At 41.1% G+C, this 16,811-nt stretch overlaps 1 protein-coding gene across 1 annotated transcript in view; it reads right to left on the reverse strand.

Annotated features, from left to right (window-relative positions):
- SCUBE2 (signal peptide, CUB domain and EGF like domain containing 2) overlaps nt 1-16,811 on the reverse strand; it is a 41,655-nt gene that overhangs the window by 18,618 nt on the left and 6,226 nt on the right. Inside the window, exons 5-16 of the mRNA XM_017806666.1 lie at nt 12,943-13,068; nt 12,441-12,557; nt 11,491-11,580; nt 9,692-9,808; nt 8,560-8,682; nt 6,872-6,988; nt 4,359-4,481; nt 3,762-3,878; nt 3,052-3,138; nt 2,214-2,318; nt 827-982; nt 263-466 (exon numbers count right to left, since the gene is read on the reverse strand). Coding sequence (XP_017662155.1) covers nt 263-466; nt 827-982; nt 2,214-2,318; nt 3,052-3,138; nt 3,762-3,878; nt 4,359-4,481; nt 6,872-6,988; nt 8,560-8,682; nt 9,692-9,808; nt 11,491-11,580; nt 12,441-12,557; nt 12,943-13,068 — 1,482 coding nt within the window. The remainder of the gene's footprint in view (nt 1-262; nt 467-826; nt 983-2,213; nt 2,319-3,051; nt 3,139-3,761; nt 3,879-4,358; nt 4,482-6,871; nt 6,989-8,559; nt 8,683-9,691; nt 9,809-11,490; nt 11,581-12,440; nt 12,558-12,942; nt 13,069-16,811) is intronic.

The following is a 16,811-nucleotide window of genomic DNA, read 5'->3' on the forward strand; positions in this document are numbered from 1 at the left end:
TCTACCTTTGAGCTTATTGTAGGCTGTACATCAGCTATAACAAGGTGCAATGCACTGAACCCTTATTCTAGTCTGCAACACAGCAGTTGCCAACAATAAACACATAGAGAGACATCTCAGTAGCACTAACAGTAACCTCCACTTCACACACAGCCCTCCTCTCTCCTGGACGAGTATCCCATGATCCCCCCAAGCTCACCACACCTGAGCAAAACAGTAAAACGCACGTGGATGGTTTGTTCCTAATTCACACATAACTTACCACATCTGTTACCCAGATGCATCTGTCCTACACCACAGGACTGCTGTGGTTCTGAGGGCCTGAGAGACTTTCTGGCCACTTCGTGGTCCATGCCAGAGACGCGGATGCGGAACTGGTCCCTGCTGACTGTTTTCCGCAAGGTTCGAATGGTTTTGCGGAACCTCTTTTCAGTCTTCTTCCGAGCACAGCGCACATCACATGTGTCTGAAAAGCATCAAGGGTGAGAGTTGCTATAAGTGACCGTGCACAAAAAAACCCACCCAATCCAAAACACCAACCAGTGCAAATCACTGAGAAATCACTTCTGTGCACAAGTCTGAAATCCTTAAGGACTACACCACGAGGCTGGAAGAAAATTAATCAGACTGCAAGACTTCAATCCATGGGCAGACCTTAAATCTTTGAAACTATCCCCATCCGTCACTCTTTCCGAACCATTAATTTTCAAAACAGGAGATACTTTTTGTTACCATTTTGCATACAGATAGAAGTGAAAAAATATGGAAATTAAGGAGCAAACAGCAAGAAGCTTCAAACCGCACCTTGGATTATTTTCCAACCAACCTGTCACCTCCTTCCGGCTTGTTTCAAGCTCAAAGTCCGCAGTGATAACAATTTCTCTAGTCGCTGTCAGTCTACTGAGGGCTCCATGAACTTTCTTGCCAGAGCTGCATGTTAGGTTTACATAGTGGAAGCTCTCCATTACTGAATTATGTCTCTCTGTATGAACAAAATTAAAGGATGCAGAAGCTTGGCCGGCTATGTTATTGAACATTCACCAGTGCTCAGCAAATATGTCATCATGAAGAGTTAAAGAAGAGGAAACAAAGACCTCCACATGCCAGTAAATAAAGTTTGGCCAGTTTTTCTACTGGCACACCCTAACATAGAATTGTGACTCCTGTGCACCTACAGATGTGCTGCCAGGCTGAGACTGAGGCACTGCAGCCCGTCTGAATCATCACTAGGATGGGAGCTTGGCTGCAGTGCTCAAACCACATCCCCTGGGCTTTGCTACCAGGTTCTAAGGAATTGCCTTTGCACTATGCAAAGCATCTTAAAACCATGACACTGCCTGCGTCAGGCAGGCTACTCAAGGGAAGAAATTTTGTACACATACGAAGAATGTGAATAACACATTAGCTTATAATGGTGTTTAAATTAAGTAGTGGTTGCATACACAAGACATTTGGAGACCATTTTCATGGCTTCAATGAGGAAATAATATTTAGTTAAAGAAAACACCCAGAATAAGCTTTGGTTCTGGAGTACATAACTCTTCACTGAGCATCTAGGGTAGTTTCGCACTGTTACTCTGCTGCAGACAAACAATCAGACACACCGATTCATCATATTGTTTAATGACTCCTTTTCCCAGCTCCCTTTATTTGATTTTATTTTTTTATATGTACTTCTCCTCATTCTCTGCTTACTTTGTAAATTTGCAGACTGTACTTTCTGATTTGGAACAGATGGAAGAGCTGACCTCACTGTGTCCATCTGGGGCTGCTGAAGTATAAAAGGAAAACAAGGGAAAAGAAGAATAACTCTTTGACAGTAGAGTCAGCATAAAAGGTCAGGAGATTCTTCAGTGAGGCATCAGACAGTAAGAAGCAGGTGAGAAGGGACAGATAGAAAGATAAAAAGAAAAGGAAGAAAGTAAAAGAATGAAAAGAATTTGATTTTACTGAGAATTTATTACCAGCGTTACAACAAAAAAGGAGAAGGGTTTTCCTAGCAAGACTGCAGGGATGCCACAAGGAAGTCCTGTGATCTGAAATAACTACTGCAAGAATCATGGCTGGGAAGGACTGTGATTTCATGAGGTCAGTGAAGAGCAGAAAGCCTGTAGTCCTCTATGCCTTGCTTATGGTGTACTTCATATCTGGAAAGCATTGATAACCCCTGAGCTATGGCTCTAACCTGCTTACCTGCATTTTTATTTTCATACCTGGTATCATCTGTTCCAGACCTTCTTGAAACATCTCAGTCTTTTTCAAACTACATTTTCCTTCATTTAATTTAAAGGTTACGCTTATCTTGATGGCTGAAGCATCTTCAGGAAGAAACAATGACATGTTATTTTAAAAAAAAGGAGTAGAAAATGTAGATAACCCTAATGTCACATCATTGTAATGATGACATCAAAAAATATGCTGATATAAAGTGAAAAAGTAGTCATCACAGAAAACCTAAAGAGAAGCCATATCCCTCCTTCTGTGAAGCTGGTTCATAACTTCAAATGGAAGAAAATGTGGTGAATTTTATTTTAAAAAAGTAAAAAGAGAAGCAGAAGAAAAATGAGAACAAGTTCAGATCTGCTATTGGGTAAATCAAATAAGGGTTAGCTGCAATCAAAGGAGATACTCCAGACCAGTTCGGGAAATAGTTTATGTCAATATAAAAATAGCACCTCTTATCTGTTTAGCTGTAAACGCTTTCTAAACTTTACCATCCAACAGCTCATTCTAAACATATTGTATCTTATGAACACTGTCCAGTCTGGATAATTAAAAAGAGGCACGACACTCCTGGTCTGGCTGTTTATTTCACTACTGATCTTTTCCTCTTTCCTTATTTTTAAGTCTTAGTTTGAGTGTTGCTGATTGAGGCAGCACAAGGGGAAATTTTCTGTTGCAATCATGAACGACAATCATGAGGATGAGGAAATAAAAACAGACGGAGCATAACAGAGAGTGAAAATAGGAAGTCAACAGAAACACCTTTATTTCACAGTTATCACCGAAAATAAATCAGTCAAACCATGCAACAGTAAATGTTGTGATTACCCAGCCAGCTGGAAGCATTTGTATTTTGCTGCTTTTTCTTAAGCTGAGATGACCTGCCACAGGTGAGGGTGTAGGCATCTTGTGTTCCTAACAGACAGACCAGAGAGATAGAGAGTAAAGGCATAGGCACAGTGCACAGACTGAAGACTCCTGTAGTATGAAAGATATATTTAATTTGTGGATCGGTGTCATCATCATCCTCACCTTTTTTAACAATGTTGTTCATAAAATACTCTACATTAGAGCTTGTCTTTTTCTAAGCCATTTAAAAGGTTCAGGAAGAAAAACAGCATCTGTCCCACAAGCACCAGCTGAGTCCCCATGCCATGTCCTATGGGATGGAGGGGCTGCACAGGCAAAATCCCAGACCCCACGCAGGGCTGGAATGCCTTTCCCTCATTCAGCAGTGGCTCTCACAGCCAATTAAGGAATGGCCCAGGGAGCACAGAGAATTCTGCCCTGTCCTCCCCAGCTTCAAAAAGACAGTTGTCATGAGAAGGGAATCTGAGGGTAGAGTGGTTATAAAAGACAAGGAAAGAGGGGCTTTCCTTGGGGGGACACTGTCAGGGATGTAGCCCTTTATTATCTGTAGTGAAAGAGGAAAGATCCCTGCTGATTGTCTCCTTCTTGGGGCTTCTGTGACACAGGATATTTGCCCCACTTACACTCTCTACAGAATCACATGCTTGTTTTTGTTAGTTTTGACTTACCAGAAAACACCTGGACATCCGGAGAGCAGCTTAAAAAGCATCTATCACTCCCACCACTCTTAATGCAGTGCAGCAATACCTTGGGTGACATATTATCAGGCAAGGGACCTTTTGTCTCTAAATAAGATAAAACAAATACTCACAGAATTAAAACATCTACCTACACCCTGCTAATAAATTGACAAGCAGCTGCTTTTGTAGCTGGTACCTGAGAGCACCCATGCAATTAATATGCTGCTTAGACAGAAAATCAAAGCGAAATAACATCACTGGCAGATGACATCACATAAGCAATTTCCTTTATCATGAGCGAACCTTCTCATGCAGAGAAACCAAAGGAAATAGAAGAATGAGCTAGACAAAAAGCACAGGAAAGAAAGCATCAAAATCCCTCAAAGTATCTCCTGTTTTTGGGGTTGGTTTTTCACTTTTTTTTATGAGTTTCAACATCATTACCATCATGCCTTGCTACAAAGCAAAGCAGAATACCGGGAACAATGACTCATACCACTTAACGGGACAGACCATCGGATTTGACTGTAACCATATGGCCATCACACACATCAGGAGTAGAAATGTATTCACTAGACACCTTACCAACACAGTCCTTTTTGTTCCAGTGTAACTTGTAGTTAGAGTGACACAGGCATTCATAGTCTCCCTGCGTGTTCACACACAGCTGTTGGCAACCGCCGTTGTTGATGCTACATTCATTAATATCTATGGAGGAAAGGTAAAAATAGTTACAAAAAGATACTCTTCCAAAAGTTTTGTATTCTGACTCTGCTAGGTAAACACGTACACAAACACTGCTTAGTAGAGTTTGAAAGACTTTAGGAATGCTATCTGGACACCCACCTTGAACTAGTTTGTCTTCCTGGAAATCCTTTGATAAATTTCAAAATAGACCAAATGTTGGTGGAAGGGAAATGTTAATTGTGTCCTCAAACCCCATAATTAAACAATATCCAGCCTCAGCAATATGATAGCAAATTAACTCCAGGAAAAGGAGGTCAAATCAAATATGCATTGTACTGTGTCTGCTTAATTCTTATTTCTAATTGGTAATAAAGACAGATGACACAGACAAGATTCATACTCATTGATCCTCCAAAGTGCTCTGACAGATACAACTACTGTGGAACATGGTTTGACTCTGTGGGCAAACATTGTGTCCCTTTTGGGACACCATAGTCCCTTTTGGCCAGTTATCCAATTTTAGGGCCTTGTCCTGCCCAATAAATGCCAATAGGAGGAGAAACCACTGGCAACACAACATACTGCCCTTGGTGCAAGCTTGCATGCTGATGCAGAATATACCATTCACTAGTGCTGTATCCCAGGGGTCAATACCAGGGCCAATACTATTTATCCTCTTGATTAAACCTGGATGATGGGACAAGAGTTCACCCTCAGTAAGTTTGCAGATGATACAAAACTGGGAGGAGTGGCTGATACACCAGATGGTTGTGCCACTATTCATAGGGATCTTGACTGGTTGGAAAATGGGTCAATAGGAATCTCATGAATTTCAACAATGGGAAATGCAAAGTTCTATGTCTTTGCTGCTCAGATCCACCCCGATGACTGCTTCTCTTGTCTCCTGTAGCTCTATGGCAATTATACATAGACCTAGAAAGCTGTCATCAAGAAACCTGTCACAAGTCCCATAAAGTTTGTGCAACTGAGGGTACCTGCTTCTACATACAGTTTTCTCAATGCTAATAATAAGTTCTTGTCACTGCTCTCCCCAGCCATTCGTTCCCCCTTACAGATATCCTGTAGGTAGCAATTTGTTAGAAAACATTGTGAAACACATTACAAAACTGATCTGAATTCGGGGGGAAATATCCTAATTAACAGAACTTAGACAGCAGGGGTAGGAATGGGCAGCAGAGGAATAATGCAGAAAGAAGGGAACACCTTAAACTAGTATTGCTGTCTAAGATACTACAAAATCAGCCCAAATCTTTGCTTTTCATGGACCTTTTGTCAGGATGCTGCATGCAATGGCAACCTGTTATCTCCAGTATTTACTGACTTCTTCCATGGAGGTCAAAAGGTGTATATGCAGTATCCCTACAAGCTTTGACAAAGCCTATGACTGCCAGTCAATGAAGGACTTACTACAGTATGAGGATTAACATCTTCTCCCCAGGAATAAGAAAAGGCCAATTAGCAGCCAACAGCAAAATTACAGTTCCTTTGCCTCACTGGTGGCCAAAAGAAATTGAATTAATGCAGAAGAATTAATGAGAACTGACTTCTTTTTGCAAGTAGAGCACATGAACAGTGTTATTCCTTATCCAGTCAAGTTCCCCTGTTCATCAGGATACAACACAGAGATGTTGTAGCCCTGTAATCTCCTTTGCAAGGAGGCAAAGGAGAGTAGAGGCAGAGGGTAGAACAGAACAAGCATACAGAGATCTCTGAATTGTTCCAGTTGGTAAGGTCTTGTGAAGCCAGTAAAATCTTGCCAAGAGCTTATATAAACCAAATTTAATTCCATTTAGTGTCCCAGCTATTGTTAAGTAAAATCTGGAAATTTCTCACACAAATATTCACATTTGACATGCATCAAGGTTCTGTGAACATCTTTCTCTTTCCTTGAACTGTCTTTGTAGGAAAGACATAAAAGATTCAAGAGTATTAATCTTGGCCACTGTAAATCAGTGGCACTACATCAGCTAAATTCCAGCCTACATCATGTGAGGATCTGACATATGCACAAAGGCAACTTGCAGAACCATAATTTTGGAAGTCATTCAGACCTTCCTGCTCTTTAAGGCCTTTTCCACTAACTTTTCATTGAAGTCAGTGACACTTCTGCATGTGAAAATTGTATCAAATTAGGGCTTTCATATCCAAATGCAAAACCTATCAGCTTGTCCTAACAGTAACATGGTGTGAAGGTAAAATCATTTGAGCAAAGAAAGAAATAAGCGGGATTATTTCCTACTTTTGCTGTGTCTCATTATCCTGGCAGAGAGTAAAATTTACTCCACGGGCCTCCTGCATACACCTCAGCTGGCGCCTTGCACAGACAATAACTAGACCTGTGGCAACAGCCCTCTATCAGCAATGGCCTGTGGTGCCTTTCCATAACTCACCTCCACAATGTGTGAAGCCATAGAGAGCATATCCTTTGTTGCAAGTACACTCAAAGGTGCCTGGATGATTGATGCACGTGTGGTCGCACGTCCGCTCGAAGGAGCATTCATCAATGTCTGCAGGTTTTAAAGGGACGCATCAGTATCTTTCAGGCTGACAAGGCAGCCCTGATGAGCTAACGAAGTTGGACGCGGAGATGTGCAGATTTATGTAAACTAAGCAAATTCTTTGAAAGCAAATAATGTAACATAACGAAATGACAACTTTTAAAAGAGCACTTAGCTTGCCAAACAAGCTTTTTCTTGGCAAACGCAGAAACTGCTGTTACATTTTTAAAATTATGTTTAAAACAAATTATTTCTCTTCTATGGGAGAAGAAAACTGCTGACAAAGCTCTTATTTCATTTAGAAAAGTCTACATAGAAAAGAATTCTACAAAGGAAAGTATTGCCTTTGTTTTTTTCTCCCTAAATAAAAACGAAGGCCACAATTTTAACTCCATGTGAACATACAGTGTCTGATTTAAGCCTGCTGAAAATCACCATTTTTTCAAGAATGAACATTTATTACACCATCGAAAGAACCTAAAATTTCTGTGCTAATACATTATGCATGCCACGTAAGAATGCTGCAAGACACAAAAACTTTCACATCAACTTCACTGACACATTTCATCAATCTTGTTTCTTCAACTTTGGCATGCTTCAAGGTATCACTTCTGAAACAGCCTAGGTAAAGTTAGAGAAGTGACAGGGACAAAAGGGAGATGCAAGTCTTTAAAATACATTTATAAACAAATTACATCTAAAAAAACCCCACAAAATATCTTGAAAATATGATATTTATATATAGTAAGTTTGCTCCATATAAATAGCTGTCCTTTGTCTGATTTATAAAGGACAAGAATACACCAAAAATGCAGGTGAAAAGTACCTTCTGATAATCAGTTCAGCTTTCTGCAATTAATCATTAATGTCAGATAGTTGCCTAGAAAATGTCATAATTCACCATTTGGCTGATTGACATTATATTGTTTCATACTGTAGCTTTTCCACAAAAACAGAGTATTTTGATATTTAAATTTTCATGCATTTAAGCAGCTTAAACAGGATTGCTAACTCTATATGTACAAACCATTATACAGTAAAGCAAATATGCTGTGCAAATCTCACAGGAGAAATCCACGTTATCTTCAAAATCAAATGCTCTATGATGTTTTAGAGAACAGTGTTTCCAGTCTGTCTCCAAGCCTATAATTTCATAGATCATGTTATATCTTTTTCCTTTAATAATGAACTCATGGCAACAAAATGTCCTATTAAGAAAAAATAATTTCACTGCAATGGTGAATCAGTCGGTAAGATGGACAGGGAGATATTGTCTAATTTTCCCTGTAAATTATTTTAAGATCATTAAGGCAGGGGGAAGTATTAACCTCACAAAAAGCTTTTTAATATGATGCTGTTTCTGTCACTTCCTGATAATAGCTCACTGTGCCATTAAACATATCTCCTACAATAGTATCAAGCCAACTGTACTAACTCAACAGCTGTTTCAGAAGAAAAAATATCCAACACTGAGGAATGGAAATTCTGGAGTCCATTATCACCTCATCATTGTAGTAGATGTCCAAGCCACGCTGATTTGTCCTACTTTTGTTCTACTATTGTCTCTCCAGTGCACATACCTTGACAAGACTTCTCATCTGTTAATAATTTAAATCCTTTTCTGCAGCTGCAATCAAAACTGCCAACAGTGTTTTTACAGAAATGATCACAGCCTCCATTATTGGACTGGCATTCATCAATATCTGTAACAAAAAAAGCACTTCAACAAATAAACATAGTGCACTCAACATACTTCCACTGCCAGACCAAGAAAACAGTCTCATCCAGTTGGTTAGAGAAGCCCAGAACCAAAATCCAGTGAGAGTACCACAAAAGGAAGATCAGGTCCAGCTCTTAAGAAGGATCTGGCCCATTCGGTCCCAGGACAGTGTTATTTCTTCTCATTTAACATACTGCTGTCAGTTACATTTGGGTATATGTATTCATAAAAGACCATTTCCCTAAGTTCTGTTTGGAAGCACTTTGACTCCAACGCTCTCTAAAAGGTTTTAGCATTTTAAACATTCTCTCCATTTCCTCTCTGTGAGCCCAGCAGAAATCTCAGGCAGATTCCTGAGCTAACCCATCCTTTTCATGCCAATATTAGAATGAGGTCTTTATCTAATATTAATTGACTCATGCATAGGGATTTCATCATTTTTGCTTAGCAGAACAGTCTTAACATCTAATGGCTGGAAAATGTATTCTAATATACTGTATATTCTAACAACTGTCCCTTTGCTCCTTGCCAGTACTCTCATTAGAGCCGCCTGGACCAGTATATATTTATAAAACACATCCCTATTTGCACACTGATATTTACTTGCAAACTGCTCTAATACCCATCTGACTGCAGGTAAAACAGCAGACTATTGCACTGTATACCTGTAAGCACCTACATGCCTACTTCTCCCAGCACTGACCTCTACTGCACCACAGGCCTTTATTACCTCTACCAAACCTCACCTGTGAAAAATGAGTCTATCTCAGCACCAGAGGTGGAAGTGGTGAGGGGGAGGGCATAGCAGAAGAGATTCTCTGCACATGGTACACCTGATGCGATGCAAACCACACCTCCACCCTGGCTGCAGTCCTTTCTTTGGTTAGATTACACACACTGCCTTTCCTCTGCACACTGGACTGCCTTCATTTGGAGATTAACACCTTATAGCAAGGTGTTGGTAGGCACACGTCTGCAATCATAAAACTCACCTTTACATGTCTTGCCATCAAACTGGAGCGTGAATCCCACAGGACAGCTGCAGTGAACTCCGGTCGACGTGTCCTTACACGTGCGATCGCAGCCGCCATTATTTACTGCACACGTTTCTGGCCAACAAGATAAAGCCGAAGTTTGCTCAGGGATGTTATAATGGTAACAGGAAACATCATGAGACACGAGGCACAGTTCCAAGCACACTGCTATTTGAACAGATTTAGTCTAGTGTACACGAGCAGCTACTAAAAACATGTGTTGGCAAAACCCCTGCCTCAGCTATTTCCAGGTTTTTTGCGGACACTCTACAACCTAAGATACTGCCCACTGGGTATTCTTGTCCTTAAACACAAAACCCTGCTCCTTGATGATGAATCTGTTACTGTCAGTCTGTCTCCTTATGCCCACACTCAGTTCTGGCTGATCCTCTGACGCTTCCCACCCACGCTCAGACAATTGGTTACACCTGGCACTAGTAAACCAATTTTCTTAAATCCCTCCCAACACACCTTCCCATCCTACCTGTGCCCCCAGTCATGGTGGATAACATCCACAATGGTAACCCATGTGCCTTTTTGCCATTTCAAACAAAGTTTGTTGGTCTAACTTCCCCCTATTCAAACTATGTCTAAATCTCACCAAACCTTTCTAGTGAACACCCTCAAAACACGGTTCTTCACATCCAGCTAAACAGAAGTAACTCACTCTTTGGCATCCATCCTCTTGTAGTCAGTCTAACAGCCTTATCACTGGCTGGACAAATGCAATTTTATATAGCACGTATTGATTGACAGAGCTGCAAAGAACATTTTTTATGTCTGCTTTTTGAAATTCTCTCTTTCTAGCTCTGTATCCTAGTTTTTTGCAGCATCAAGCATATGCCACTCGTTCTCAAGTTTTGAGAACTGTATTGATTAATTCCCTTGCAGTTTCTCATCTCACATTCAGTATTGGGAGGCTATGTCCAACCTCCAAGGGAAGACAGAGTACATCTTCTTTCTTCTTCTTTCCACAGAAATGGTTTTTTCTTTTTTTTTTTTTTGGAAAACCAGGATATTTATTTAGGTGTCTAAACAAGGACTCAGGAGCTCAGGGCTAGCCCTACACTATTGGTAGCTTCTTTCTCAGCCTCCATGCCACTTCTGAAGTAAGTGCCAGCAAGCACAGTAAATCACCCCGACTGCATGAAGAAAGGGCTTTTGAGAGGTGGACATCCACTGACTCAGCTGCCCTGAGACCACAGTGATTGTTTCTTATGCCAGTGCCTTCCCTGCAGTGACAGACTCCTAGAGACTAGCATTTTGGGCCAGATGGGAACACCTCTCAGAATAATAAGATGGCCTTGCACCCTAACGTGTCCTTCTAAATGCGATTTACCACTAGGCCCAATTCTCTTCCGCACAGAAGTATACTTTCAGTTGAAGAGAAGCAGGTAAAACACTGCTTCCTCCACAATCTAGGCTAAAAAAAGGGCTAAAACTGTAGCACAGAAGGGACTGTACTGCATTCCCATGGTGAATTAGAACCATGGAACTATACACTGCAGCACACAGACACAGCCCAAGGGCAAGTTCTTGATACTTCCCCACTGACCATCACAAACAATGTATATAGTTTTTAACACATTATGGAATAATATTATTTCCTTAAGAGGGAGTGAAGCATCAAAGGCAGAAATCAGTCTAGAGCTGATGGTTACAATAAAAAAAACCAAAACCAAAAACAAACCCACACCATTTCTTTGATCCAAAAGGTTTCAACAAACACCAGAACTATTTTGGATCAGCACTTTTACCCATAAGCAACCGTCGCTTCACCCTCTTGTCCACATCAGCTGCTGCTGTGGTGTTCCCCTCTGAAATTTCCACAGCAGCCTCTTCCCTCTCTGTAAGGAACACGAAAAAAGCCAGTGAGTAAAGGTACCCTGACCAGAAACCTCATCTGACTTTCAATATGTACACACATGCAAACTGCTGCATCACACGCTGAATCATCAGAGACAGTCAGAACTGACTAGGCACAAACAAGTTATTTTTATAAAGAAAGTAGCAATGAAAATCATGAAGACTCTTCAGTCAAAACCATAAGAATACTCTGCTTCTGTGGCTGCCTTACAAGTCATGTTTGCTTCACTATTCTTAACAAAACAAAAGATGTGCCACAGATGTAGTAAACAGCAACAAGATGAAAGAACTAATTGAACTGTCATGAACTGTTCTCTTAAGAGCACACTGTCATCATCTATCAAGAACAAATACAAGGACTAGCCAGTTATGTCTAAGCATTTGATTTCAATCAACAGACAACAAACTCTTCCAGAGACTGTAAGAGTTTATAAATCTTATGTACTTCCTTTACTGGATAACTGTTCTGCAAAAATTGTACATTAATTGATTTCAGAGTTCTGGTTTTAACAGATGCACTCCCTGGTTACACTCTGGCTCATGCTATACGAGAAACTGAACCTAAAATACTCTAGAGGGAAGGAAGCCTTCTTTGGTTAGTGGCAGGCCTTGTGCTTCAGAGGGACCAGTGATAATTGCAGGCTGCAATATATTAGGTAGCTACTTACATAGAGAAGAATAAGTTGCCTGGACCCAACACTAACAGGTTCTTAATTTTGAATTCCTTGACATTTTCTAGCCATACTATTATGAGGAGCATTAATCATGAACACACAGCAACCCCACACCACCTTAGAGTTGGTCATCAACATCAAACTACTTCCCTCCACCGTATACTGACCCAGGCAGGTTTTCCCATCCACATGCATGATGTACTTGGGGTGACATCCACAAATAGGCCCATTATCAGCATCATCACACGTATGTTGACAGCCCCCATTTCCATGATTACATGTTACTAGGAAGAAAATATATTTCACATCTCACAAGTACTTCCAGCATCTTTGAAAGACAGTGTGAAATTCTGTCGCCATTTGACCATCTACACCTTCCTAACATGCCCCTTTCCCAAGGAACTCTGCCACACTGAAGCACTCTCTTGTGGAGCTGAACTTCCTGCCATTATGAATGATGGCACAATTCCCAAACTACAGACACCATAATAATTAATAGACTGGTGTCATAGTGTCCACAAAAGGCATTGATTCTATCTTAATTCAAATGCACACAACTTAGGTGTGTCATCCCACTTTAGCTATAACATACCAAATCCCACATCACTGCAAACAGAACACTATTTGTTCACTTTGGGAAACCACAAGCATATGCAGAATATTGCATACAAATGCAGCTCCTCTGATTCTTGGACAGTTCAAATCCTGGTCGGCATTCACAGGCAACTCCTCCTTTGGGCGTTTCTCTGCAGATGTGGGCACAGCCATGATCTTTATTCATGCAGCTCATGCCTTCTGCAAAACAGGACAAGTACAAGAGCGTCAGCACCCTCAGCATCTCTGCATGCAGGCAACAAAGCCAGTTCAACACACACACAGACTACAGCCTGCTACTTCTGGGAAGACTCTACAGTGTCAGGACAAGACGTTTCAGTTTACAGACAGGAAAGGCAAGAAGTCATCCTGCAAAGTCAATGGCCCCAAGGTTTCTCCTTCTGTGATCTTTTCTGTGCCCATGTTTTCACTGCAAGGTCAAAAAGCAACATCCCTAGAATTGTGCAGCCCCCACATTCTCATCTAATGCTCTCACTTTATACCGGTGTTCATAAAACCTCCTCATTTCTTTTATAAAAGTTGCAAGGCAGCCGATATTTGGTAAGATCCAAGTCTAAAGTGAAGTTCTCATTTCTCTGCTTAAAAGAGCAACCACCAGACAAAGGAATGTTTAGCCAACAGTAGCAAGAGTCATCCCAATTTCAGTTACTGGCCTTCAAAGCAGATTTCCAAAGTCATAGCCTACCTCAGCAGTGACCAGGCAGACGTGCAGATTGTACATGTGCTGTACGTCAATTCTCTTTCTTGTTAACCATTTTGTTTCCTTTTTTTCTGATTTCAATGAATACCACTCAAAATAAACTCACTGAGGACTATCACAGTGTTCTGTATTTCTACATACCTTCCCAACTAGGCAGAATTTAGAGTCAGTGCCTGCTTTAACCAAATGAAAAAGCAGTGTGACACTAGGGACTGTGTTCCTTTTGCTGCACCTCCTAAAAACATTCTGTCATTTTTATCTCTGACAGTTACAAGCTGTTCATGCACAGAATGACTGCCAGAGTGTTTTGTCTGGCCTTTGCAAAACGACACAGACAATTAAACAGGGAGAAATAGTTCCTAAAACTATTGTAAAAACTTCCTTCACCTTGCCCCGTAGTTCAGTGATATCAATGCCTTTACCATTGGCAAGATGGTCACACAATTTGTGCACACAGAACATAAAACTGTAGAGTAGTTGGCTGAGTTATCAAGTAGGGTTATTAGACCGAATTAAATAAAGAGTTTTTCTTTCAACAGTATACCATAGTTTTTTGATGAAGTCCTCTGTAGTGCTCCAAAACCTGGAGAGAAGACAGCTGAATGTTCTCCTCAGATACACAGAAAACATACCTTTGCCATAAAATTCTCTGCCTTGGCCCATTTGGCTTTAATGAGACAAGTTACACCAAAATGCTCTTTCTCAGCGACAACATTTCATTTGAGAAGACTAAGTGAAACATACTTTGGCTGCAAGGGCTTAACCCACATCACCTCAGTGAACTTCTACTGAGTTGAGCAGATGCACAATGAGAGGCAGAACAAAAAGGGTGACCCAATCTAAAACGGGATGGTGTGAACAATTCCACACCTTATATCTTTTTTAAACTTGCACAGCCCTTTTTGCAGCCTTATTACTAAATGAAACAAACCCACTGCATTGTCAAGCAGAGGTCAGCTCGTCACTGTTATTCCACTACACTTCAATTAGGTCCCTGCTCTTCACTGCTATTCTCACCATCTAAGCACCAGCTACAGTATCCTTTCTCTATTAAGACAGCTTTAAGCAACAAAAGAATGGACGTTGCAGAGCCCAGATTATTCTGCTCTACTGGCTTTTTGATTCCTTTCCCACAGTGAGGACTCTCCAGAAGTCCAACAAGACAATGAGACTTCAAATCCTGCAGCAAATAGACACAGTCCAAGGAGCCCACATGAAAGCTGTCATCCATTATTGTGTCAGTCAAGGAATAGTCAACCTATGAGGCCACAAATTACCCTCATTAACACCAGTGTTTTGGGGAAAGTTCTGGTCTTAAGCATGTAATATGATTTGGTCTGTTAGCTCAGAGGCATTAGAGGGCATTAAGAGAATTAGCAGCTTAGTTTCTGTTAACAAAGTTATTCTTTTGTCTCTATTGAGCTACCAAAAAGAAAACTGTTCAAGCAGGTACTTTGGTAAAGTTCACTGATATCAGACAAACTGTTTAAATGCTCCATTTGGGATTGCTCCGTTCTGAGTGAGCAGAATTCAATCAGGTCTCCACAGAAAGCTGAAACTGCACTTCCCAAACCAAGATGCATTTTAACAACAAAGTACCCATTTTGTGACAAGTTACTTGACCAAACCCACCAAAATGTAGCCGACCCAAAAGGTAGTCTTTCACAGAAGATACCTGCAGCCACACATTCTAACATTTACTGTGAAGCTGCTGCTTGCTTCCAAACGTGGTGGAAGACTTCTCTCAGCCTTATTTTATAAAGCTGTTTTAAAGAGATGTCTTTAAAGTCATAAATTCTGCGAGACTACAAACTCCTTCACGGACACAGAGCCTCCCAGGTCACATTGTTCCCAAGCTGTTGCAATGGCAGACTGTGATCCAGAACCAAACCCCAAACAAATTTTGGTCAAATCCCACCATATGCTTCCCAGACACACAATTTCTCTTGCACGAGACCCTGCCCAACTGACACACAAGTATCTTTGGATGGATGACCCTCGATTGCCACACTCAGCCAAGAGAGCCACATCCAGTGACTGCCTGGCAGAGAAGATCCCAAGCCAAATGAGTCCTTTCTGAAGTTCTTTCTGGACCTTTTTGAAGTTACCCAGAAAATTATCTGAGGACTCTCATCCCTGGCAAAACGCAGGCAAGAAAAGCCAGCACAATATTTCCCTATCAGGTCATGCTACATTAATCTATTATACGTATGATCTGTGTTTAAACCTTTCTCTTTTTTTTGGCACAGAAGATGTGGAGACAACATTCCCAATCTGCTAAGAGCATTAAGGCTCCATTTAGGGCACACTCAGACAGGGACTCAACAGGACAGTGGGAGAGGATGTATTTGTACAAAGAGTTACCAGAGATTCTCAGAGGTACCCTCTAAAAGGCAAACATTGAGGACCATTGGCACAGCCAGCAGAACAGGACATCCCAGGAATGCTTAACTCTTTTTTCATGCTTTCTACAGTCTTGTTATGGCAACTTTTCCCAAAAAACTTTCCAGTTATCACTGTTCTCCACAGTCAGAAGGACTCCAAGAGCAGCAGCTGAGATGGTGCCCTGCGTACGAGCTTTCAGTCCACACAGGGATTTCAAATGTGGCTTTCCTCTTGCAGATCCCGTTCACTGCCATTGATTCAGCCCAACAAGCAGATAGCTATGCCTGTGAAATACCACAAGGGAGAGCAGCAAGATTTGCCATCCACTGCAATAGCAACCACATCATGTACTACGTATATTACGTCTGTTGTCTTTCAAATTTTTGTATTCTCTAATATGGTGCAAGTTAAACACAGAAATAAGATACATGCGCATGGCTGTCCTGCCAGATACTTTAACAGCCTCCCAAGGCTGAGAAATTCATTCTCCCATGTGTGGATGAAGAAGAGCTCGTTCAGAGCAGATAGCCAAGGAAAAAAACATAGGACTGTGCACAACTTCCCAGGACACTTTCAGTTCCTGTGATTTAAGCAGGGGCTAGGCAGAACCATCAAGAGTACCCCTGTGCTTCAGACCAACACAGTCACAACAGAAGAAAAAAAATCAACTTTAATTATGAAACTCTCCTCTAATAGCTACCTGACTTTGAGTCCCATGTCACAGTAGGTGACAAGTCACCCCGAGGAGAGTTACAGATAGACTTTGAAGGGCACATGACTTTCAGGCTCCCCCGTTAAACTGCTCCTCAGAAGGAATACAAGAGCCTCAAGCCTCTCT

Source organism: Lepidothrix coronata, unplaced genomic scaffold, assembly GCF_001604755.1.
Source record: "Lepidothrix coronata isolate B3197 unplaced genomic scaffold, Lepidothrix_coronata-1.0 Scaffold1, whole genome shotgun sequence".
Lineage (NCBI taxonomy): Eukaryota > Metazoa > Chordata > Aves > Passeriformes > Pipridae > Lepidothrix > Lepidothrix coronata.